Consider the following 24,966-nt stretch of genomic DNA (forward strand, 5'->3'; position numbering starts at 1 on the left):
GAGGACTTCACAACCACTTTCCCCCGTCTCAGTAATAGTAAGTTCGCCCATGGCAGGTGTTAAGTTACGCTAGGTTAGGTTAGGTTAAATTGAACTTTGAGATACACTTTTTAACACATTTGCCATAATTACGACAGTGTCCACTATAAAACACAGTGAAATTGTGGTGTTTTTAAATTTGTGTTCCACGAAAATACAGTGGCTGTGAAGTCGTAAATAATTACCAATTATTGTAGGTTATTATTTAAGTGAAATAAAGGATGGGTTAATATTTGTCCATAGGTTTTCTGCAGGTTTACATTTTTCAATATTACAGACACAAAGACAAGAAAAAATTCAACTTACAACTTCCATTCATTTCTTGTGCAAATCAATATTAAGAGTACTGTATCTCACAAATTTCTACGAGTATATTTCTATATCCACCATGTTGCGCCATATTGCTATAGTCGTTTGTCTCCTCCTTTCCTCCTCCTCTTCAATGACTTTCAAGTATCGTGTGATGTGACCTGGCTGGCCAATCATTTTTAACCCAACTTTCCACCGCAACCTTTCAGATTTTGAAGGCTTTTGTTATGGCATGTGATAAATGTTCTCTCCCATATGTAACTGTTATTCAGTGACTTTATGAGAATGACAGTGAATCAATAAAAATATTACAAGATCACAGTGGCCTACCAACATCAAGACTGTGTCCTAAGTGTGGAAATTGTTTAGGTTTAAGAAAAGGGTAAATTTGTACTTTCGAACCTACAGTCTGCGAGGAATATTAAATCGCGATAAGGCCGACGAACTAAGTTCTTGCGAAAATAAGATCATATGTTGTGAAAGGCTGTCCTGGGATGCGAGATGTCAAAACGCTTGGTTTGCTGGCAAGTGGTGACATTTGGCAACTGAGAACACCTCACGGCTTGTAGTCAGTGCGCCTCTGGCAACTGTGAGGGGAAGATTTATTGTGAGGGTTCGAGCACCATGTGGCCATGTTTTGTCTAGTTTAAGGTGCATTAACCCGACATAGTGGCCATCAGAGATGTCCAGGAGGGTTACTACAAGAGATGATATTGCAGCAGTGATTGCACTGTACAAAGCAAACCATGTACTGAGAGAAATTTAGGCTCAGACTGGTGTGGCATTACGAGTTGTTCAAAATCTTGTCAAACGTTTCCGTGACCATGGAGAGGACGAGTTACCAGCTCCATTACCTAAGTCTGGTAGGCCTAAATTATTGTCTCCACGGACACTTAAGGTTATTTCTCGACAAGTTCGGTCCAATCCCTCACTCACAGCACGTAAAGTGAAAGAGAAACCCCCGTCTTTTGAGTCACGTCTCGTTACGTTGTGTTCAACAAGCCCTGCACGATGACCTGAGATTTAAGAGCTTTCGTGCCCGCTGTAAACCTCTGTTGACAAAGAGACAGAAGGAAAATAGAGTGAAATTTTGCAAGAAATATGAAGCGTGGGATTTAGAGTCATGGAAAAGTGTATTGTGGTCCGACGAGGCTACATTTTCTGTGACTGGGAATACTGGTGCAAGGGTGTACCGCCCGCCCCACTCAGACGCACACCTCCCACAGTATACTGTAAAGACTGTTAAGCACCCTGCCTCGCTTATGGTTTGGGCTTCCTTTACATATTATGGTGTTGGTGAACTAGTAATCCTCCCTAAGAATCAGATGATGAATCAATACAACTATCTTGAACTGCTCAGTGATTTCTTACCTGAATCATTTGATAAAGCTAAGGCAAGCCTTTTCATGCAGGACGGTGCCCCATGCCACACTGCTAAAAGTGCCATACAGTGGCTCAAAGACTGTGAGGTACCTTTCTTTATTGACTGGCCTGGCAGTAGCCCAGATCTTAACCCAATAGAAAATTTGTGGTCCATTGTTAAGCGTCATCTGCGCGACGCTGACACATCATCAATCCCGAAGCTAGAGGCAGCCATCAAGGATACCTGGGCTAACTTGCCACCTGACCTCTTGCAAAACCTTGCTGACAGTGTTCCTCAAAGGCTAAAAGACTGTCTGAAGCGCAGAGGAAACACTACAAAGTATTAATTGAAGTGGTAAGTGTTACTTGACTTTATTTATATAACATAATCATAAATATCAATATTTTTTCAACACGCGATCTCACATTCCGCGCAGACTGTAAGTCCCAAGGGGTTGACCAATATGTTTTTCCAGTGTGTTTTAAGCGAATCTAACCTTCATTTTTGTCGGAAATTGCTCATTTTTGCCCTATCCCGACCCCCCAACAATAATGGGGAAAGCCTGATAAATCGGGGCCTTTGGGTGGTGGAGAACATGAAAACGAGTCATCTAAACTAACGCACCTAACAACTTCATGTAACGTAACCTTACCTAACCCCTAGCCCGTACCCCTAGTAGGCCTAGCTTAAACTAACCTATCTTAACCAAATCTAGCCTAACCGGGGGTCAGAGTAACATTCATTTCCAACTAGTATAAATGGGGTTCAAAAGACTCAGAATATGGAGATCTAAACGTTTCAGTAGTTTAAAACTTTGGAGCGTGTCATGTCCGTAGGAGCACGAATCACACCCAACCTCCACCACGGCCATTGTCAGACTGGTGATTGAAATTAAAATGGTAAAAATGGGGTTCAAAATGCTCAAAATATAGAGATCTAAATGTTTCAGTAGTTTATATCTTTGGGGTGTGCAATGTCGGAATGTAAAATAAAACCAAGAAAGCACAGAAATTACCATCCTCCACCATTTCCTTCTCCAGATTGCCCAGCTGTATCCTCCACCACAGTGGAAGGTAAGCTCACAAAAAAAAAGGGCTAGGTTGTATATATTGTAGGTTAGGTTAGTGTTAGGCATTTTTTTTTGGGGGGTTATAGTGTTTACTCAAACCTGACCACCAATTTTTTGCATATTAGCAGTTTGTTCCAAATTTACCTTACTTTTTTTCTTTTATCCTCTTCACCACTGTTCAGCTCATTAGGCATTAGGGCGATCGGTTATGTCTCTGTTACGCACTATTGGCAAGAACTGAGCATGCACTGGCTGAGACTCAATGTCAAGGAGTGTAAGAGGATGCACCTGGGACGTACCAACAGTAAGGAGGCGTATCATATGTCCCAATGGGACGAAGAGACTGCATTAAATGAGACAGAATGTGAAAAGGGCCTGGGTGTGTACTGTATGTTGACAATGAACTGAAGTTCTCGAGTCATTGCGAGAAGAAGGTAAACCAGGCAACTAATTTATTAGTCCTTTAAGGTCGTTCAGATATCTAGATGGTCCGTCCCTCATAACGATCTTCAAGAGTGATGTGCTTCCCCATCTGGAGTACTGTCATCCCGTCTGGTCCCCGAGATATGCTACAGACTGTCAGCTGATTGAAAATGTCCAAAGGAGGGCCACCAGATTGGTGCCTGCACTGCGGCTCCTCAGCTACCCAGAGGGATTAGAGCGCCTGAACTTGCCTAGCTTGTACTACAGACAGGCAAGGGGAGATCTGACTGAGGTGTACAAGCATCTCAGTGGGCACTACTCAGTCGAGTGTCCTTGCCTGTAGCTGGCAGATGCTCGCCCCACAAGGGGTCACAGCTCAAGATTGAAGAAGCTGCAAGTCCAGATAACTGTGAGGGGTAACGGCACCGAGTGTGAGCTCTTTCAAGACCAGACTTGACCAATGAATATGTCCTTTTTTTTTTAAACGCTAATTTGCACAAGAAATGAAGGTCCAAAACCTGAGGACAGCCAATGGACAAATATTTACCAAAGGATGTTGCTCTCGTGTACCAATATGATAAAAAATCAGCTTATCATCACTTATGTTTCATCTCGCACGGCTCCTATTAATTTGAGGTAGAATATAACTACCTATTTCTTAATAGTGAGGAATGGATGGGGCAGGAATTAACCTGAGGCACAGTGTAAACTTTAATACGAGATCAACCCATACCTTGTAGGTATTGACTTGTGCCAGCTGTCAACAGTTAGCACCGAGCATCAGCTGATGACGACCCGTTTGTTTACTTGTCAAAACTGGATGATTTAAGGTCACCCTATAAAACCGGCATCGCGATTTATGTCACCAATTTCCTGGGGGATTCACAAATAAAAATTTTTCATTTTAGCTTCATCTTAAATACAGTGTATATAGCATAATTTACCTTTTTCCTCGCAGCAGCAAGCTTCTGCTCCCGCACCGAGTCTGCCATGTTGGAGCCTCAGCCTCGTCTCGGGGGTTGACGTCGACACACCGCACATGATGACGTCATTCATTTGTATCAGAGAGAATGTTAAAAGGACTAACATACACAATTTATATTTACTTTATTCCCTTCTCCACTGATCGGTCTGCTTTCCATCGCTCTATGAAAGAGCTGACTTCTTCCTTGAAAACACAGGGCTTTATAATCCTTGGTTGGATGACCGCCTAACCCTAAGAAAGCTGTTGGTATAAGGACTCAACTGGAAACAAGCCTCTCGTGGCTTTGTTAGCTGACCTTGGTCAAACTGACTGAATATTAATTGTTACTTTTATCCTCTTCGCCACTGATAGGTCCATTAGCCGTTTGGGCTTACGAACACTGTTTCGCACTATTACAAAATATTGGCAAGTACTGGACATGAACTGGCTCCTGAATGTATAGGTAGGTACCTGCTCCAGTGTCAAGTCTGGTCTTGAAGTAGCTCACATTCGTGACTGCCACGGCACTCTGGCAGATTATCAAGATAGAAAAAATGAACTCGATAAAACAAAACTCGGCCATTTAACATTCTGAATCAAATCTTGGAAATGGAGAAAAGACGGTATGTGAATTAACTTCATTCTTTGTTTTTTCTTTATCCTCTTCACCACTGATCAGCTTGTAGTGGAATTCTCCCCTACAAACGCTGTTTGTCGCTGAGTAGTCGACCCCACCAATTTCTCAGTGTATGCCTCGTGGTCTGGGTCAACCAGCGCCGCCATACATCACGGAGCGGGGGTCAACTACTAAGCCACGCCTACCCCCCGCTATTTAAGACCTGACCTCGTGGTGACCTGTCTCTTTCTACCTACACCAACCAGCCAGCAACACCTCCTCTGCCTGCCTGGTGGTCCTCGCTCCCGCCGGCGAGCATGGCGACCCACAAGCTGTCCTCCTCTGAGCATCCTCACCAACCAGCTCTCTCTACTCAACGCTTGTAACCATGCTGCCTTCCCAGCACCAAGCTGCATTGTACATCCAATACAACATGTATATAGAGAGCACATTGTGAGTTTCCTTTCTCCATCCCATCCTGAGTGTGAACCAAATATCCTGAACCCCACAAGCTCGTTAGCCGCTTGGGAGATCGGTCACGTCTCTGTTACACACCATTGACAAGTCTGGTCTTGAAAGAGCTCACATTACTATGCCTGTATTTTGTATATAGTTAATAAAATACATACATTATTTATAATTTCAGGATATATATGCTTAAACTTAAATAAATGAGATAATTTAAGAAATGGGGAATTTTCATCCATGAATTTAGAGAAATTTGAATCCAACAGTCTGGCAGCACTGCTGGGTGACAAGATATAGCAGCTACTCCTAGTACTCCCCAGTGCTGCCCTTTTGAGGAATATCGTCTGCTAACGAGGAAAACATATGACAGTTGGTGACGTCATGAGGAGAGGCCGTCCACATTCTACGTCAGAGACGCCATGAGGAATATATTCCTCATTGTTCAAGAAATGCATATAAAATGTAAAGGACTTAATAATTTTTTCTTCAGTAATATATATTGTGGGGTTCAGGATGTTTGGTTCACACTCAGGATGGGTTGGAGAAAGGAAACTCACAATGTGCTCTCTATATACATGTTGTATTGGATGTACAATGCAGCTTGGTGCTGGGAAGGCAGCATGGTTACAAGTGTGATGTAGAGAGAGCTGGTTGGTGAGGATGCTCAGAGGAGGACCAGCTGTGGGTCGCCATGCTCGCCGACGGGAGAGAGGACCGCCAGGCAGGCGGAGGAGGTGTTGCTGGCTGGTTGGTGTACTTTTACTTTCACTTTTATCCTCTTCGCCACTGATCGGCTTGTTAGCCGCTTGGGCGATCGGTCACGACTCTTTTCCTTTATATTCTTCACCAAAAGGTCGGCTCGCTAGCCGCCCGGGCGATCGGTCACGTCTCTGTCACGCACTGTTGGCAAATACTGGGCATGCACCGGCTCCTGAATGTACCTGAACCCGCTCCAGTGTTGGTCAAGTCTTCTCTTGAAAGAGCTCACACTCGGTGCCGTCACTTTCTGGTAGATTGTTCCAAGAGTTTACAACCCTCACTCCGAAAAAGTTTGCCCTCACGGTTTTCCGGACTTGCGGCTTCTTCAATCTTGAGCTGTGACCCCTTGTGGGGCGAGCGTCCGCCAGCTCCAAGTAAGGACACTCAACTGAGTAGTGCCCCCTGAGATGCTTATAAACCTCAACTAGGTCCCCCCTTGCCCGTCTGTAGTATAAGCTAGGCAAGTTCAGGCGCTCCAATCTCGCAGGGTAGCTGAGATGCCGAAGTGCAGGCACCAGCTTGGTGGCCCTCCTTTGAACATTTTCAACCAACTGACAGTCCCTAGCATATCTCGGGGACCAGATGGGGTGACAGTACTCCAGATGGGGAAGCACTTCACTCCTGAAGATCGTCACGAGGGACGGACCGTCTAGATATCTGAACGACCTTCTTATAAGACCCAATAATTTATTTGCCTGATTTACCTTCTTCTCACAATGGCCCGAGAACTTCAGCTCATTGTCAACATACACACCTAGGTCCTTCTCACACACAGTCTCAACTAGTACATTTTCTTCATCCCGTTGGGACATATGGTACGCCTCCTTACCGTTGGTACGCCCCAGGTGCATCCTCTTACACTTCGTGACATTGAATCTCAGCAGCCATTCCTTCGACCATTCCTGGAGCCCACAGAGGTCCTTCTGCAGCTCTTCACAGTCCGCTTGGTTCTTAATTTCCCGAAATAACTTGGCCATCATCGGCAAACATTTGTATGGAGGAGTGTACAACGTCAGGCATATCATTTATGAAACAAACAAACAACAGCGGGCCCAATACACTACCCTGCGGTACCCCACTTGTTACAGGTACAGATGACGATTTCGTGCCATTAATCACCACACATTGCTTGCGGTCATGTAGAAAGTCTTCTATCCACGCTAGGACATTTCCCCGAATTCCGTACCCTTCCAGTTTGATTTTCAGCCTTTCGTGGGGTACACTGTCGAAAGCCTTGGCAAAATCTAGGTAAATATTGTCGATATTACCACCCCGTTCTAGAATATGGGTCCAAATATCCAATACCTTGAGCAATTGTGTCAAGCAAGAGCGCCCCGGCATAAAACCGTGTTGGCAATCTTTTACAAGGTTGTTTCGTAGTAGATGTTCCATCGCTGCATCTCTGATAATACTCTCAAGTACTTTACATATTATGCTGGTCAGGCTCACCGGTCTATAGTTGTTCGTGGAGTGCCTATCGCCCTTCTTGAAGATAGGACTCACATAAGCCACTTTCCATTCACTGGGGACCATTTGTTCATCCAGGCATTTACAAAACAGAATCTTCAGGGGCTCTGCAAGCTCGTTGCACAGCTCCCTTAGCACTCTAGGATGCACCATGTCAGGTCCAGGACTCTTATGGACCTTTAGCCTGGACAGTTTATTTCTAATACCCTCTTCTGTGAACACAATGTGGGTCAGTGCTGTGTCGAACCGTCTGTCCTCAAACGCAGGAAGGTTAGTTGCATCCTCTCTTGTGAACACTGAGGAAAAGAAGCTGTTCAATGCCTCAGCTTTATCCTGGTCAGAATCTGCGTAACTACCATCTTCAAGCCTCAGGTCTGATACTCCTACTCGCGTTTTCAATTTCGACTTTGCATAGCGGTAAAACGCCTTTGGGTTTGACTTGACCTCGCGTGCAACCAGCCTTTGGAACTCCTTTTCAGCCCTCCTACACTCTATCTTTGCTTGGTTTCTGGCTCTTGCATACATCCTCCTGTCTTGCTCATCGTTTGACCCAACCCACGTCTTGAATTTCTGGGTTTTCTTCTTAATTTTGTCGACCGCCGCATGGTTCATGTGTAGGGATCCCCTCGTATTCCTAGAAGCACTGGGCTTGGTCTTGGGTATATATTTATCGATCAAATGGGTCATTTTACTAGTTATGATATTCAGCGTAGTGTCTGCGTTCTTGTACCTTAATAAGTCAGGCCAGTTGATACCCCTCATCTCTTCCCTCATCCCATTGTAATTTCCCTTGTAATATTTGCACCTTGGCCTGGCCTTATCTTGAACTAGGTAACAGTTAAATCTGAATGACAACACTGTATGGTGACTGGTGCCAACTGGGGCAAGGTGTTCCAGTTTGGCCACCATACCCTCCTCGTTTGTTATGATGAGGTCAAGTGGCTTGGGTGTTTGCTCCCCTCTGTAATGTGTCGGGTCTCTCACATGTTGGAACAGAAAATTATCTCTCAGAGTTTCTACAAAAAGAGTAGCAGGATTATTCAAGTCATTCGGGGTTGACTCGTTTCTCCAGTCGATGTTGCCATAGTTAAAGTCCCCCATGATAAGGAGGTGGCTGGGGTTGAGCATCGCCGCATTGTTTATTAAGGTTCTTAAGTTCCTTTGATTTAGTGGGCCACAGTTCGGGGATCTGTAGATACACCCGACGATAAGTAAGTCCCCTCCCTTTAATTTAATTTTACACCACTTGGACTCTTCAAAGACATCCTCTCCCTGTACCCTCGCCTGGCTGGCTCTAAGGTCTTGCCTAGCGTAGATAACCACACCCCTCCTGCAGGATTCTTGAGTTAGGTTCGTAAATGAGTCATATCCAGCAATACTGAACTCACATTCCTCTGGGTCGATTCTCCTGTTCTTGTACAACAGTTCTACAACTCCTACAATATCTGGTTGGTGTACTCTTAGTAGTGTTTCAAACTCCTCCCTCTTATCAAGGAACGTGTCGGTATTAGTGTACATGACATTCAAGCCAGGTAGAAAGAGACAGGTCACCACGAGGTCAGGTCTTAAATAGCGGGGGGTAGGCGTGGCTTAGTAGTTGACCCCCGCTCCGTGATGTATGGCGGCACTGGTTGACGTAGACCACGAGGCATACACTGGGGAATTGGTGGGGTCGGCTACTCAGCGACAAACAGTGTTTGTAGAGGAGAAATCCACTACAAGGTATTGTCTCTTCCAACATCCAATGCAGATGCAGAGAGACTATTTTCTAAATTAAACTTAATGAAAACAAAATCCAGAAACCCTCTGCAAACTCCCTCGATTAATTCATTATTAGCCTTGTCTGAGGCTGTGAAATTCCAGGGTGGATGTATAAATTTTATACCAAATCAGAGGATGCTAATTTCTATTTGATATTTTTTGTTCAATTAGTGTTTAAGGTTCCCATGTTATGTTATAATATTATATGCTTGCAGGGTTTTTGTATGTGCATGTTTATATTTTGCCAAGACATTACAATAGTTATACCTAAAATTCATGCTTTTTAATGACCATTAATACCCAACGAAAACGCGAGAACAAATGACGTCATAAAGCAGAGTTATAGACGGCAGCGCTGGTACTATTCCCTTAACCCCCCAGTAACAGCCCGTCCTTTCCTTAAGGTGTTTGCAGTCACTTGAGCAGTTTGTAAATAGTGGCGTTGTGGCGGTGGCATAAAGTAATTTTATGCATTTAATATTATTGAAGACTACATATAAATTATACTTCCATTTGTTATGTAAGTACAGAATTAGTATATATTGATTTACTTACATAAGTGTCTGCTAGTGACCTTGTAGATTACTGTCGTGGTACTGTGTCAGGGTTGTGGGGTACAAGGTGTTTGGTTCGCACTCAGGATGAAATGGAGAAAGGAAACTCACGATGTGCTCTCTCTGATCTCAACAGCCAACCAGGGAGTGTAGTACTGTGCCTTTAGTTAAATCAGTTCATAATTGTCATCAGTGAATGCAGAAGAGACTATAAATAACTTAAAGTGAATACATATTGGCAATCAAGCTGGTAAGGACAACTGTCAGCCTATTCGTGTCATAGGTGCCACAGAGACTTTAAATTTTATTTGGTTTGTGTGCTTTCTCAAGGACTGAAACTGTGTTTATAATACACCATTCACAGGGAGATACAGTGTACACAGGAGGTTGGCAGAGTTGCGTGCCACATGTGAGGCAGAACGGCGGTGCATGCCACATGTGGGACATTATTACTTTTTTTTACTTTTATCCTCTGCGCCACTGATCGGCTTGTTAGCCGCTTGGGCGATCGGTCACGTCTCTTTTCCTTTATATTCTTCACCAAAAGGTCGGCTCGCTAGCCGCCCGGGCGATCGGTCATGTCTCTGTCACGCACTGTTGGCAAATACTGGGCATGCACCGGCTCCTGAATGTACCTGAACCCGCTCCAGTGTTGGTCAAGTCTTCTCTTGAAAGAGCTCACACTCGGTGCCGTCACAACACTTTCTGGTAGATTGTTCCAAGAGTTTACAACCCTCACTCCGAAAAAGTTTGCCCTCACGGTTTTCTGGACTTGCGGCTTCTTCAATCTTGAGCTGTGACCCCTTGTGGGGCGAGCGTCCGCCAGCTCCAAGTAAGGACACTCAACTGAGTAGTGCCCCCTGAGATGCTTATAAACCTCAACTAGGTCCCCCCTTGCCCGTCTGTAGTATAAGCTAGGCAAGTTCAGGCGCTCCAATCTCTCAGGGTAGCTGAGATGCCGAAGTGCAGGCACCAGTTTGGTGGCCCTCCTTTGAACATTTTCAACCAACTGACAGTCCCTAGCATATCTCGGGGACCAGATGGGGTGACAGTACTCCAGATGGGGAAGCACTTCACTCCTGAAGATCGTCACGAGGGACGGACCGTCTAGATATCTGAACGACCTTCTTATAAGACCCAATAATTTATTTGCCTGATTTACCTTCTTCTCACAATGGCCCGAGAACTTCAGCTCATTGTCAACATACACACCTAGGTCCTTCTCACACACAGTCTCAACTAGTACATTTTCTTCATCCCGTTGGGACATATGGTACGCCTCCTTACCGTTGGTACGCCCCAGGTGCATCCTCTTACACTTCGTGACATTGAATCTCAGCAGCCATTCCTTCGACCATTCCTGGAGCCCACAGAGGTCCTTCTGCAGCTCTTCACAGTCCGCTTGGTTCTTAATTTCCCGAAATAACTTGGCGTCATCGGCAAACATTTGTATGGAGGAGTGTACAACGTCAGGCATATCATTTATGAAACAAACAAACAACAGCGGGCCCAATACACTACCCTGCGGTACCCCACTTGTTACAGGTACAGATGACGATTTCGTGCCATTAATCACCACACATTGCTTGCGGTCATGTAGAAAGTCTTCTATCCACGCTAGGACATTTCCCCGAATTCCGTACCCTTCCAGTTTGATTTTCAGCCTTTCGTGGGGTACACTGTCGAAAGCCTTGGCAAAATCTACAGTAGGTAAATATTGTCGATATTACCACCCCGTTCTAGAATATAGGTCCAAATATCCAATACCTTGAGCAATTGTGTCAAGCAAGAGCGCCCCGGCATAAAACCGTGTTGGCAATCTTTTACAAGGTTGTTTCGTAGTAGATGTTCCATCGCTGCATCTCTGATAATACTCTCAAGTACTTTACATATTATGCTGGTCAGGCTCACCGGTCTATAGTTGTTCGTGGAGTGCCTATCGCCCTTCTTGAAGATAGGACTCACATAAGCCACTTTCCATTCACTGGGGACCATTTGTTCATCCAGGCATTTACAAAACAGAATCTTCAGGGGCTCTGCAAGCTCGTTGCACAGCTCTCTTAGCACTCTAGGATGCACCATGTCAGGTCCAGGACTCTTATGGACCTTTAGCCTGGACAGTTTATTTCTAATACCCTCTTCTGTGAACACAATGTGGGTCAGTGCTGTGTCGAACCGTCTGTCCTCAAACGCAGGAAGGTTAGTTGCATCCTCTCTTGTGAACACTGAGGAAAAGAAGCTGTTCAATGCCTCAGCTTTATCCTGGTCAGAATCTGCGTAACTACCATCTTCAAGCCTCAGGTCTGATACTCCTACTCGCGTTTTCAATTTCGACTTTGCATAGCGGTAAAACGCCTTTGGGTTTGACTTGACCTCGCGTGCAACCAGCCTTTGGAACTCCTTTTCAGCCCTCCTACACTCTATCTTTGCTTGGTTTCTGGCTCTTGCATACATCCTCCTGTCTTGCTCATCGTTTGACCCAACCCACGTCTTGAATTTCTGGGTTTTCTTCTTAATTTTGTCGACTGCCGCATGGTTCATGTGTAGGGATCCCCTCGTATTCCTAGAAGCACTGGGTTTGGTCTTGGGTATATATTTATCGATCAAATGGGTCATTTTACTAGTTATGATATTCAGCGTAGTGTCTGCTTTCTTGTACCTTAATAAGTCAGGCCAGTTGATACCCCTCATCTCTTCCCTCATCCCATTGTAATTTCCCTTGTAATATTTGCACCTTGGCCTGGCCTTATCTTGAACTAGGTAACAGTTAAATCTGAATGACAACACTGTATGGTGACTGGTGCCAACTGGGGCAAGGTGTTCCAGTTTGGCCACCATACCCTCCTCGTTTGTTATGATGAGGTCAAGTGGCTTGGGTGTTTGCTCCCCTCTGTAATGTGTCGGGTCTCTCACATGTTGGAACAGAAAATTATCTCTCAGAGTTTCTACAAAAAGAGTAGCAGGATTATTCAAGTCATTCGGGGTTGACTCGTTTCTCCAGTCGATGTCGCCATAGTTAAAGTCCCCCATGATAAGGAGGTGGCTGGGGTTGAGCATCGCCGCATTGTTTATTAAGGTTCTTAAGTTCCTTTGATTTAGTGGGCCACAGTTCGGGGATCTGTAGATACACCCGACGATAAGTAAGTCCCCTCCCTTTAATTTAATTTTACACCACTTGGACTCTTCAAAAACATCCTCTCCCTGTACCCTCGCCTGGCTGGCTCTAAGGTCTTGCCTAGCGTAGATAACCACACCCCTCCTGCAGGATTCTTGAGTTAGGTTCGTAAATGAGTCATATCCAGCAATACTGAACTCACATTCCTCTGGGTCGATTCTCCTGTTCTTGTACAACAGTTCTACAACTCCTACAATATCTGGTTGGTGTACTCTTAGTAGTGTTTCAAACTCCTCCCTCTTATCAAGGAACGTGTCAGTATTAGTGTACATGACATTCAAGCCAGAATTTGTTCTCGGTAACGTCTCTGCTCTTAGTAATAAACCCGCTCCACCCACATTCTCAGAAGCTGCAGCATTTGCTAAGTACACTGTATTTTGCAGGGTGTGGTTAAAAATGTCATTGTTTACACGGCGCTCGTTCCCTCCTGTCCGGTAGGCTGAGCTGGTGCCGCCTCCCGGGTGGGGGGTTGAGTGGGTGGAGGGTGCACTGCTGCCCCCTGGCCCTGTGTCGGCACACTTGTTTCCACTACCCTCCCCCTGAGTATAACCCATGTGCACCTGTCCCCGTTCCTCCTCGACTCCTCCCTCTTCTGCTTCAAGTCCAGCAGGAGCTTCTTGTGCTGTTCCCTCTGCATTACCGTGCGGCGAGGGCGTGGATGAGCCGACCGCTAGGGGGGCAACTCTGTCTAGGTACACGAGATCTGTGGGAGAAAAGAGAGAGAGGGAGGGTTGTGGAGGCGATGAATGTTGTGCTTCACTCGCGACAGGTAAAGAGTCCTCAGATGCGCCTGCTGGGGTGTGTGGGCCTGGGTCAGGAGCAGGGGCTGCGTCAGCAGGAAGAGGGTCCATGACAGCAGCAGGGAGCATGACAGCAGCAGGGTCCACGACAGTAGCAGGGGGTACCTGAGGGAGAAAAGAGGGGTGTGTGGGTCCGCACTCAGGCGCATGGGCCGCGTCGGGAGCAAGGGCTGCATCAGGAGGAGCGGCAGGGGGTACTGCTGGGCCGGGGGCGGCGTCTGAGGCAGGACGGGTGTGTTGGGGTCGGTAGGAACATAAGAACATAAGAAAGTGGGATACTGCAGGAGGCCGACTGGCCCATACAGGGCAGATCCCTTTCACACCCATCCCAGCACTTCCATGTGCCTATCCAACTTCGTCTTGAAGCTCCCTAGCGTCCCCGATCCTACTATAGCACTCGGTAGCCTATTCCACATATCCACAACTCTATTACCAAACCAGTGCTTGCCTATATCCTTTCTGAATCGGAATTTATCTAATTTAAATCCATTTGTTCTAGTTATTTCGTTATTACTGAGCTTCAGAACATCTTCCATTTTACCCTTGTTAATCCCACTTACCCACTTGTACACCTCTATCATATCTCCCCTAACTCTACGCCTCTCTAATGAATGTAAGCCTAAGCTTTTCAGTCTTCTTCATATGGAAGGTTTCTAATATTATGGATCATTTTTATCATTCTTCTTTTGTACTTCCTCCAAAGAATCTATGTCCATTCTATAATAAGGACACCAGACCGAACCAAGATAATCCATGTGTGGCCTCACTAATGCTAGGTAAAAGTTTCAAGATAACGTCAGCAGTTCTGTTACTACAGACCTAGATATAGAACCCAAGAATCCTGTTTGCCTTGTTGGTGCCAAGCACATTGTTTTCTGTGTTTCAAGTCGCTGCTAACAACACACCTAGGATCTTTTTCACAAAACTGAGTTTTCTATTTCCGTGTTACCTAGTTTATACTTAACGTTTGTATTCGTCTTCCCTATCTGTAGTACCTTGCATTTATCAGTATTAAAATTCATTTGCCAGTTTACTGACCACTCATGTAAGGTATCTAGATCTCTTTGAAGGTGTTCAAAGTCACTGTCTGAATTTATCACTCTCCCCATTTTGGTATCATCTGCAAATTTACTAATCCTACTAGTTATACCTAAATCAAGATCATTAATGAATATAACAAACAGCAGATGGCCTAATACAGATCCCTGGGGAACTCTGCTTTTGACCGCACCCCAGTCTGACTTAAATCCATTTCTGCTGACTCTTTGTTTCCTACCAGTTAACCATGACCTAATCCATTTTAATAATGATACACCTATTCCATGTGCTTCTACCTTCCTTATCAATCTCTCATGAGGGACTCTATCGAATGCTTTACTGAAATCTAAATAAATTATATCATATGACTTATCATTATCTACCGCTTCATATACTTCTGAGAAAAAGCTAAGCAAATTTGTGAGATAAGAACGTCCCTGGGTGAAACCGTGCTGAGAAGAATGAATTAAGTTGAATGTTTCAAGGTGGCTTCTGATTTTTGTAGCAATAATTGACTCTAGCAACTTGCCTATGATTAACGTGAGACTAATGGGACGGTAATTTGATGCAATTGATTTATCACCTTTTTTGAAAATCGGAACTACATTTGCAAGTTTCCAAGCTTCTGGCACTAGGCCCGATTCTAATGACTTATTAAATAAAACTGCTAATGGATTACTCAACTCATCTCTACATTCTTTTTATATTCTAGCATATACCTCGTCTGGACCAGGCGATTTATGAGGCTTCAGTTTGTTAATTTCTTTAAGCACATCGTTACTAGTAATATTGATATTCATCAACATATTTTCTATACTGTCGTTATATAAATTTTATGGAACTTGAAACTGTGCTAGGTTTTCATTTGTGAATACGATGAAAATGACTATTTAACGTACCACACATTTCTAACTCATCATCAGTCATTTCTCCCAATGTAGTTTTAAGGGACCTATTGTATTCTAACCTTGATTTATATAAGGTTGATAAAAGCTTTGGGGTTATTTTTCGATTCGCTTTTGCTACCTGATTTCATAATTCTCTCTTGCTTCTAATTTCTGTTTTTACCTGTCTTGTTAGGTTCTGATAGTAACCAAGTAAGTGATTTTACTTTTCTAATCCTTTTTCTATATACCTCTTTTTTCCCTAGAAGATCTAAGAGTCTATTATTCATCCATTTTGGTTTGTTCTGTATCGATCTGAATTTTCTTTTAGGGATGTGTTTATTTTGAGCATTATGGATTGTCGCAATAAATTGTTCATAAGTAGCTGCTAAATTAAATTCGGGGTTCTCCCGTCCTAAGTTGACAGTTTCCAGAGGTGTGGGGGGGATTAATCTTTTGACCATAGGGTCATCCCTTAGGTCTCTCCTTAAGCTACTGTAATTAGCCTTCCTAAAATCCGGGATCAAGGCCGAATTTTCCTTCTTCCTGCCATCCCATATTATGTTAAAATATATGGCTTTATGATCACTGTTTCCTAGTTCGTCTCCAATCCCAACATCTTTTACTAGATTTTCATTATTACTGAGAACTAAATCGAGGATATTATTTCCTCTAGTGGGCGAGTTTATGAATTGATATAAAAAACTATCTTGTACTACTTCTAGAAAATCTTCAGATTCATTATCGCTAAGTTGATTTTTCCAATCTATGCCCGAAAAGTTGAAATCGCCTAGAATACATACATTGTTTCTATTAGATGCCTTCTTTATTTCCTCCCATAGCAATTTACCATCGTTCCTACTCAAATTAGGTGGTCTATATATAACACCAATGACTACGGATTCACTGCCCTCACCAATCTCTACCCAAATACTTACATTGTCGCTATTTGTTTTAATGTTTGATTTATTGCAGCTTTTTAATGACACCCTGATATACACTGCTACACCGCCACCTCTCCTTCCTACTCTGTCAGATTTAAATAGGTTATATCCTGGAATATGAAATTCTGCTAAAAAATGCTTGCTGTTTGAATTTATCCATGCTTCCGTTATTGCAATTATATCTATGTTCTCTTTACTAACAATGGCCCTGAGCTGGTCCATTTTGTTACACAGGCTTCTACTATTAGTATAATAAACACTCAATATATTTCTTCCGTTTCTATCTGTTTTACATTTATTACTTTGATGTTTGTTATTATGACGAACTATATTTTCAGCATTATCTACTTCTGTTTCACTACTTCCCAGGACCTGCTTGTTTTTTGACTCCCATTTTCCCCGACCCCTCTCTACTGGCGAAAACCCCCCTTCGGAGTGACAATTTCACCCTCCAGGGATGCAGACAACGTCTTTACCCCCTCACGAGACAAGTGTACTCCGTCGCGACAGTACAGGTAGTCGTTGCCATAAAATCGTTGCCAGTCATCAATGAATGCCCAACCATTGTTTGCACAATGTTTTTCCAGTCGGCAATTAATAGCAATTGCCCTGGACAGCCATTCACGACCAACCCCTCTTCTAGGCAAGACACCACATACCATCGGGATCCCTCCCCTATCTCTAATCTTCCCCAGCGCCTCCCTATACCTCTTGAAAAGTTCCTCACTCCTAACCTTACCTATGTCGTTTCCTCCCACACTAAGACACACTACTGGATTGGTACCCTCCCCTGACAAAACTCTGTCTAACCTCTCGGCTATATGCCCTATCCCAGCCCCAGGAAAACATACCCTAGTCCTACGTTTCCTATCTCTCGCACAAAAAGCCCTATCCATAAACCTCACCTGGCTGTCACCAACTACTACGACCTTACCTGTGGGCAGGGTTTGTACAACTGCCCTTTCCTCTCCTTGATCCATACCGTCCTGCCTCTTCTCTTCCTCTCCAGCTTCCTGCAGCACCTGGTAAGGGTTACTGCACTCCACACCCTGGTCAGCTTTCCTGAGCCTGACCCTAGTCCCCTTGGAGACAACCACTCTCCACGCCTGCTCCTCCTTCGCAGGTGTCCTGCTAGGCAGGACACCTACCTGAAGGAGTTCCGTCCTGAGGGCTTCATTTTCCCCCTTTAGAGTGTCAACCTCACTCCTCAACTGCCCCAGCTGCCTTAACAGCGTGGCAAGGAGGTCGTCCTTCCCCACACTCCCCTCCTCTTCCCTCATGGCACAACGATCCAAAGCGGCCATTTTCCTTGGTCTCTAGCGGGAGCACGATCAGCACGACCTTCTCCAAGCTGGACGTGGTGCTTGGGGCAGGAAGAGGAGCGGCTGTCTGCTTAGAGTAGCAGAGCTGCTCTAGGGTGTCTAACCTGCGGTGTAGAGACAGTAGCTGTAGAGCCGATGAGAGCTGCCTCTATGTGGATAAGCCAGTCCATGTTGCTTGAAGACTGGGAGAGTGATCGGTTTCTCCTCCATCCTGTGTGAGTGCGTCACTCCGGGGTCACCATTTGTAGGGTTATAAGATATTGGTGCACACTCAGGATGGGATGGAGAATGGAAACTCACAATGTGCTCACTGTATACATATTGTATTGGATGTACAATGTAGCTTGTTGCTGGGTAGGTAGCATGGTAATAATTATTGAGTAGAGAGAACTGGGTGGTGAGGGTGCCCAGAGTGAGGGCACGCGGCTTGAGGGACGTCAAGGTCGCTGGCGGGAGCGGCAGCCGCACGGCTGGCGCGGAGGAGGAGGTGTTGCTTGCTGGTGGCACTGGGGAGTAAAGAGACTGGTCACAGCGGCGTCAGGCCTTATAAGGCGGGGGTAGGCGTGGGTAGATAGTTGACCCCCGCTCCGTGGGCGGCGCTGGAGGCAAAGGCTGGGGAATTCGAGAAGGTTCGGTGCTTGTAGGGGAGGAATCCACTACAGGATCGATGCAGCAGTGCAGTCCAATCCTGTCTGTGCATAACTGGGCAGCCCTTTCCAGGAGTCACTCTACTCACCCCATTTTCAGTATCCTGTTACTCAAAGGAATACAGGCATTTCTTTTAAATCAAAACATAAAATTAAAGAGACACTGATCTTACCGTCCAACTTCTCCGCATCCTGTATTAACGTTAACCATATTTTTCTTTTTCAGCATGGATTACTCAAGATTTATATCAACGAAGTCATCAAACAGAATGCCATCAGGAATCAGTGAGATGAGTAAATACTTTTAGAAAACTTTCATGCTTATTATTATTTTTATTTATTTTATTGTTTTTTGTTTTTTGCGAGTACTAGCCCACCCGAGCACAGGTCATTGACCCACATCAGGGCCTGGGGGGAGGGGGGCAAAAATATAATAATAATAATTATTAAAAATAAATAAAAATTATAATAAAAACTAAAATAAATAATAAAATATTGATAATAATAATAATTAATACAAATAAAAATACAATAAAATTATATTATATTATAAAAATAATAATAATAATAATAACAACAACAACCATAAATAACCATAAATAAATACAAAAACGAAAAATAGATCAAGAATGAGAAACGATATACAGTATGTATGTTGTGTTGTCAAAGTAAGAGAAACAATTGAAACCCTGCAATTGTGTGTAAATGAGGCAGAAAGTCATATCAGCAGCCTGGGACTTGGTCACAATTTTCGTGATGCCATATGGCAGCAGGGTCTACTATTAGACAACACATTATGCTGCTAATATCTTCCCAGGCGGTAGTACCTCCCTGTTTGATGGTATAAGGATAACTGCCCCCTGGACAATTGCCCCCCACTGCCAGTGATTAATACTTTATTTTCATGTTTTATTTATTGGCTTATGTACACAGAGATTCTCTAAGTCTTGTACGATGGTTGCTATTCTGGCTGTTGAATCATGATAACGTTTCTTCTTAGGTGGTGCTGGATCTCCTGTAATAATCTGGTTAATGGTGATGCAGGTTAGGTGTACAAAAGATTCACTCGAGCAATGGGGAGCAATTGTCCTATGGGAGGCAATTGGCCAGAGGGCAGTTGTCCTAGAACCCTATTTGATAGCTGAAAATTAAACTGGAAGGGTACTGGATTCAGGGAAAAGGCCTAGCGTGGACCGGAGACTTTCTTCCTGACCGCAAACGGTGTGTGGTGATTAATGGCACGAAATCGTCATGTGTACCCATCACAAGCGGGGACCACAGGACAGTGTATTGGGCCCACTGTTGTTTGTTTGCTTCATAAATGACATGCCTGACGCTGTACATTCCTCCATACAAATTTTTGCTGATGACACCAAGTTATTTCGGGAAATTAAGAACCAAGCTGACTTTGAAGAGCTGCAGAAGGATCTTTGTGAGCTTCAAGAATGGTCAAAGAAATGACTCCTAAGAGTCAATGTCACGAAGTATAAGAGGCTGCTCCTGGGACGTACCAACGGTAAGGAGGCATATCATATGTACCTACGGGACGAAGAAACTGCATTAATTGAGACTGAATGTGAAAAGGACCTAGGTGTGTATGTTGGCAATTAGCTGAAGTTCTCGGGCCATTGCAAGTAGGTAAATCAGGAAACTAAAATATTAGGTCTTATAAGAAGGCCGTTCAGAGTGAAGTGCTTCCCCATCTGGAGTACTGTCACCCTGCCTTGTCCCTGAGATATGGTAGGTTAGGGACTACCTGTATCAGTTGATTGAAATGTCCAAAGGAGGGCCACCAGACTGGTGCCTGCACTACGGCACCTCAACTACCCTGAGAGATTAGAGCGCCTGAAATTGCGTAACTTATACTACAGACGGGCAAGGGGAGACCTAATTGAGGTGCATAAGCATCTCAGGAAACCTAATTGAGGTACATAAGCTCGCCAGGTTGAAGAAGCCGCAAGCCGAGAAAACTGTGAGGGATAAATTTAGGAGTGAGAATTGTGAACTCTTGGAAAAATCTGCCAGAAAGTGTTGTGACGGCACCGAATGTGAGCTCATTCAAGACCAGACTTGACAAGCACTGGAGCAGGTTCAGATACATTCAGGAGCCAGTGCATGCCCAATACTTGCCAACAGTGCGTAACAGAGACGTGACTGATTGCCCAAGCAGTTCACTAGCCGATCAGTGGTGAAGAGGATAAAAGTAAAGTAAAAGATACATACAAGATGTTACCACCTCCAAGAAGCCGAGCGTAGACACTGGGTGTCAGCGTCCTGGGTTCGAGCCATGCCTCCAGGAAACAACCGTAACCGTAGGCTCACGACTCATGTTGGCTCCATTAACTCAAAATTCTGATCCTGACGAAGTAAAGACCTCCTTCGTTGGACATCCTCTTGGCTACTGGCCACCGCCTCCCGGCACGGTCCTGCAACTCCAGCAGCCCACACAGTTGACGAGGAGAATGCGTTAGACTTAGAGTGAATTAATCAAAATATGACTGTCTCAAAATACGTCTTGTTAGGAAACTGATGGCACTCGAACAGAATTACGTTAACACACAAGACTTCAATTACGTTAACAGGAACACTGACATATTCGACACAATTCAACTAAGTCAAATTCACTTAATAGGACGATGAGACACGGAATAACATACAGTACCTGGCTGATGAGGAGAATGCTTTCAGAGTGAACGAGTCCAACTCCGCTTGCCCTTTTTTATGCCCCTGAGATATTTAGGTGGGAATTTTACAGACATTTATCGGTCTCATTTAAGATACATTTGGCTTATGAAAATCAGGCTATGAGCTTATATTAATTTTATAAGATTAAATTTTATAATCTAATCAGTATTCAAGCTTTGCAATGCAAGAATTAAATTGATGTCAAGTTCTCAGATTGATAATACATTGTGGGTGGAGCTTCTGGCCACTGCATCCTGTACTCCCAGGAGTATAACTTGCATTTCAAAGTTTTCCCTAATTGACAGCTTATGCTCTCAAGATTAATGGGAATCTAAAATACAAAACTGACAATAATTTCAATAAGCTCATCGGATTTTCTGAGGTCTGTAGATCAAGGAAATCCAACTTCAGTTGTGAACGGTCATCTCGTAGCTTCACACGAAATATATTGATTCCAGATGTCGGTGGAACACTCAAAACACATCGTCTTAACACATGCATTCTACACACATACTCTACACACACACACTCTACACATATACCCACTACCCAATACACCTTGAATGCTATTTCTCACTGTAGGTATATTGGACTTACAGCTACTCATACAGGTTATCTCTTAAATTTAACTTTCATTGTAAGAATGCACTTCATGTAGTATAAATGAAAACAGGTGAATAATTCATTAGTTTCATACGTATTTTGTGGACGGTGGAGCATAATATGAAGAATTAAGTGTGAATTACGAGCCGTACAATTGTGATCATGACATCAATAGCATCATTCAAGGTCACTGCTCCTCGCCAATTATCTCATTGCCCCCACAGCTCTCCTTGACGCTGAATAAGTTCTTATCAGGCGCGATGCCCACCGGACCCCACTGCAGTGCCCTAACGATGGCCCTTCCCCAGCTGTATCCTGTTCAGCAAGGTTACTGACGATCGACTTCTTCAGCAGATACGACATCTTCGGCATTGACTGCCTCAAGCCAGCCATTTTGCCCGATGAGTTCCCAAGTGGGCTCAGCATTACCCCTCCGTCCTCATACATCTCTCCCATTCCTAGCCTCTATCTCCACCAACGTCAGCTTCACTGCATCCACAAGACTTCTGGGTACCTCCTGAGACAGCAACTGCTCCTGTTTCTTCCACTTCCTCTCTTTCTCCTATTCCTACCACTTCCTCTCCTCCTCCTCCTGAGGACACGATATTTTCTCAGGATTTCGTCACTCACAGTAGCCGCAGAATCAAAACCACAGCCTGTTATACCCCGTGTGTCTTTGACAGCCACCAGGAAGCTTTACATCCCTTCGACCATCCTGAAGCCCAGGGTCACAGAAGGGGGGGGGGGGCATTGTAGGGGACACCTTACAATATTTTGTTTTACTTTTACTTTTATCCTCTTCACCATTGATCGGCTAGTTAGCCACTGGGGCGATCGGTCACGTCTCTGTTACGCACTGTTGGCAAATACTGGGCATGCACCGGCTCCTGAATGTACCTGAACCCGCTCCAGTGTTGGTCAAGTTTGGTCTTGAAAGAGCTCGCACTCGGTACCGTCACAACACTTTCTGGTAGATTGTTCCAAGAGTTCACAACTCACACTCCGAAGAAGTTTGCCCTCACAGTTTTATGGACCTGCGGCTTCTTCAATCTTGAGCTGTAACCCCTTGTGGGGCAAGCGTCCGCCAGCTCCAAGTAAAGACACTCAACTGAGTAGTGCCCCCTGAGATGCTTATACATCTCAACTAGGTCACCTCTTCTGTGAAACCAGTGTGGGTCAGTGCTGTGTCGAACCGTCTGTCCTCAAACGCAGGAAGTTTAATTGCATCCTCTCTTGTGAACACCGAGGTAAAGAAGCTGTTCAATGCCTCAGATTTATCCTGGTCAGAAGCTGCGTAACTACCATCTTCAAGCCTCAGGTCTGATACGCCTATTCGCGATTTTAATTTCGACTTTGCATAGCGGTAAAACTGGAACTCATTTTCAGCCCTTCTACACTCTACCTTTGCTTGGTTTCTGGCTCTTGCATACATCCCCCTGTCCTGCTCACCGTTTGACCCAACCCACGTCTTGAATTTCTGGGTTTTCTTCTTAATTTTGTCGACCGCCGCATGGTTTATGTGTAGGGATCCCCTCGTATTCCTAGAGGCACTGGGTTTGGTCTTGGGTATATATTTATCGATCAAATGGGTCACTTTACTAGTTATGATATTCAGTATAGTGTCTGTGTTCTTGTGCCTTGGTGAGTCAGGCCAATGAATACCCCCATCTCTTCCCTCATCCCATCATAATATTCCTTGTAATATTTGCACCTTGGCCTGGCTTTATCATGAACTAGGTAACAGTTAAATCTGAATGACAGCACTACATGGTGACTGGTGCCAACTGGGGCAAGGTGTTCCAGTTTGGCCACCATACCCTCCTTGTATGTTATGATGAGGTCTAGTGGCTTGGATGTTTGCTCCCTCTGTAATGTGTCGGCTCTTTAACATGTTGGAACAGAAAATTATCTCCGGGTTTCTCCAGTCGATGTCGCCATAGTTAAAGTCCCCTATGATATGGAGGTGGCTAGGGTTGAGCATTGCTGCATTGTCCATTAAGGCTCTTAAGTTCCTTTGATTTAGTGGGCTACAGTTTGGGGATCTGTAGATACACCCGACATAAAGCAAATTTACACCACTTGGACTCTTCCAAACATCCTCTCCCTGTACCCTCGCCTGGCTGGCTCTAAGATCTTGCCTAGCATAGATAACCACACCACTCTTGCAAGTTTCTTGAAAAAGGTTCGTAAATGAGTCATATCTAGCAATATTGAACTCGCATTCCTCTGGGTCGATTCTCCTGTTCTTGTACAACAGTTCTACAACTCCTACAATATCGGATTAGTGTACCTTCAGTAGTGTTTCAAACTCCTCTCTCTTTTCAAGGAACGTGTCACTATTACTGTACATGACATTCAAGCCAGAATTTGTTCTCGGTAAAGTCTTTGCTCTTAGTAGTAACTCCGGCCCTCCTCCATTCTCAGAAGATGCAGCATTTGCTAAGCATATTGTATTTTGCAGGGTGTGGATAGAAATGTCATTTTTTACACTTGCATTTAGACACCTGCTAAAAAACAATTGTTGATGGAGCAACACTGCGCCAACAGGCTACTCTTCTTTTACTTTTTTTTTACTTTTATCCTCTTCACCACTGATCGGCTCGTTAGCTGCTTCGGCGATCGGTCACGTCTCTTAATACTTTTCCTTTTCTTTTATCCTCTTCACCAAAAGATCGGCTCGCTAGCCGCCCGGGCGATCGGTCATATCTTTGTCACGCACTGTTGGCAAGTACTGGTACTGGGCATGCACCGGCTCCTGAATGTACCTGAACCCGCTCCAGTGTTGTTCAAGTCTTGTATTGAAAGAGCTCACACTCGGTGCCATCACAACACTTTCTGGTAGATTGTTCCAAGAGTTTACAACCCTCACTCCAAAAGAGTTTTCCCTCACAGTTTTCTGGACTTGCGGCTTCTTCAATCTTGAGCTGTGACCCCTTGTGGGGCAAGCGTCCGCCAGCTCCAAGTAAGGACACTCGACTGAGTAGTGCCCCTTGAGATGCTTATACACCTCAATTAGGTCACCCCTTGCCCGTCTGTAGTATAAGCTAGGCAAGTTCAGGCACTCAAATCTCTCAGG

The 24,966-nt window shown here is 44.5% G+C and overlaps 2 protein-coding genes across 4 annotated transcripts in view; one reads left to right on the plus strand and one right to left on the minus strand.

Moving 5' to 3' along the window:
- The window catches only part of LOC121870389 (golgin subfamily A member 2-like), a 69,298-nt gene extending 65,028 nt beyond the window's left edge, over window positions 1-4,270 (minus strand). For both annotated transcript variants that reach the window (XM_042372212.1, XM_042372211.1), the window contains exon 1: window positions 4,148-4,270. In XM_042372212.1, coding sequence (XP_042228146.1) covers window positions 4,148-4,195 — 48 coding nt within the window. In that variant the 5' untranslated portion in view covers window positions 4,196-4,270. The remainder of the gene's footprint in view (window positions 1-4,147) is intronic.
- Window positions 4,271-9,602: 5,332 nt separating this feature from the next.
- LOC121870390 (kynurenine/alpha-aminoadipate aminotransferase, mitochondrial-like) overlaps window positions 9,603-24,966 on the plus strand; it is a 55,773-nt gene continuing 40,409 nt past the window's right edge. The window contains exons 1-2 of one of the 2 annotated variants that reach the window (XM_042372214.1): window positions 9,603-9,758; window positions 18,829-18,887. In XM_042372214.1, coding sequence (XP_042228148.1) covers window positions 18,830-18,887 — 58 coding nt within the window. In that variant the 5' untranslated portion in view covers window positions 9,603-9,758; window position 18,829. Of the gene's footprint in view, window positions 9,759-18,828; window positions 18,897-24,966 lie in introns of both variants that reach the window. The other variant, XM_042372213.1, reaches the window with a different exon arrangement.

Source organism: Homarus americanus, unplaced genomic scaffold, assembly GCF_018991925.1.
Source record: "Homarus americanus isolate GMGI-L3 unplaced genomic scaffold, GMGI_Hamer_2.0 scaffold40856, whole genome shotgun sequence".
In the NCBI taxonomy this organism is placed as follows: Eukaryota; Metazoa; Arthropoda; class Malacostraca; order Decapoda; family Nephropidae; genus Homarus; species Homarus americanus.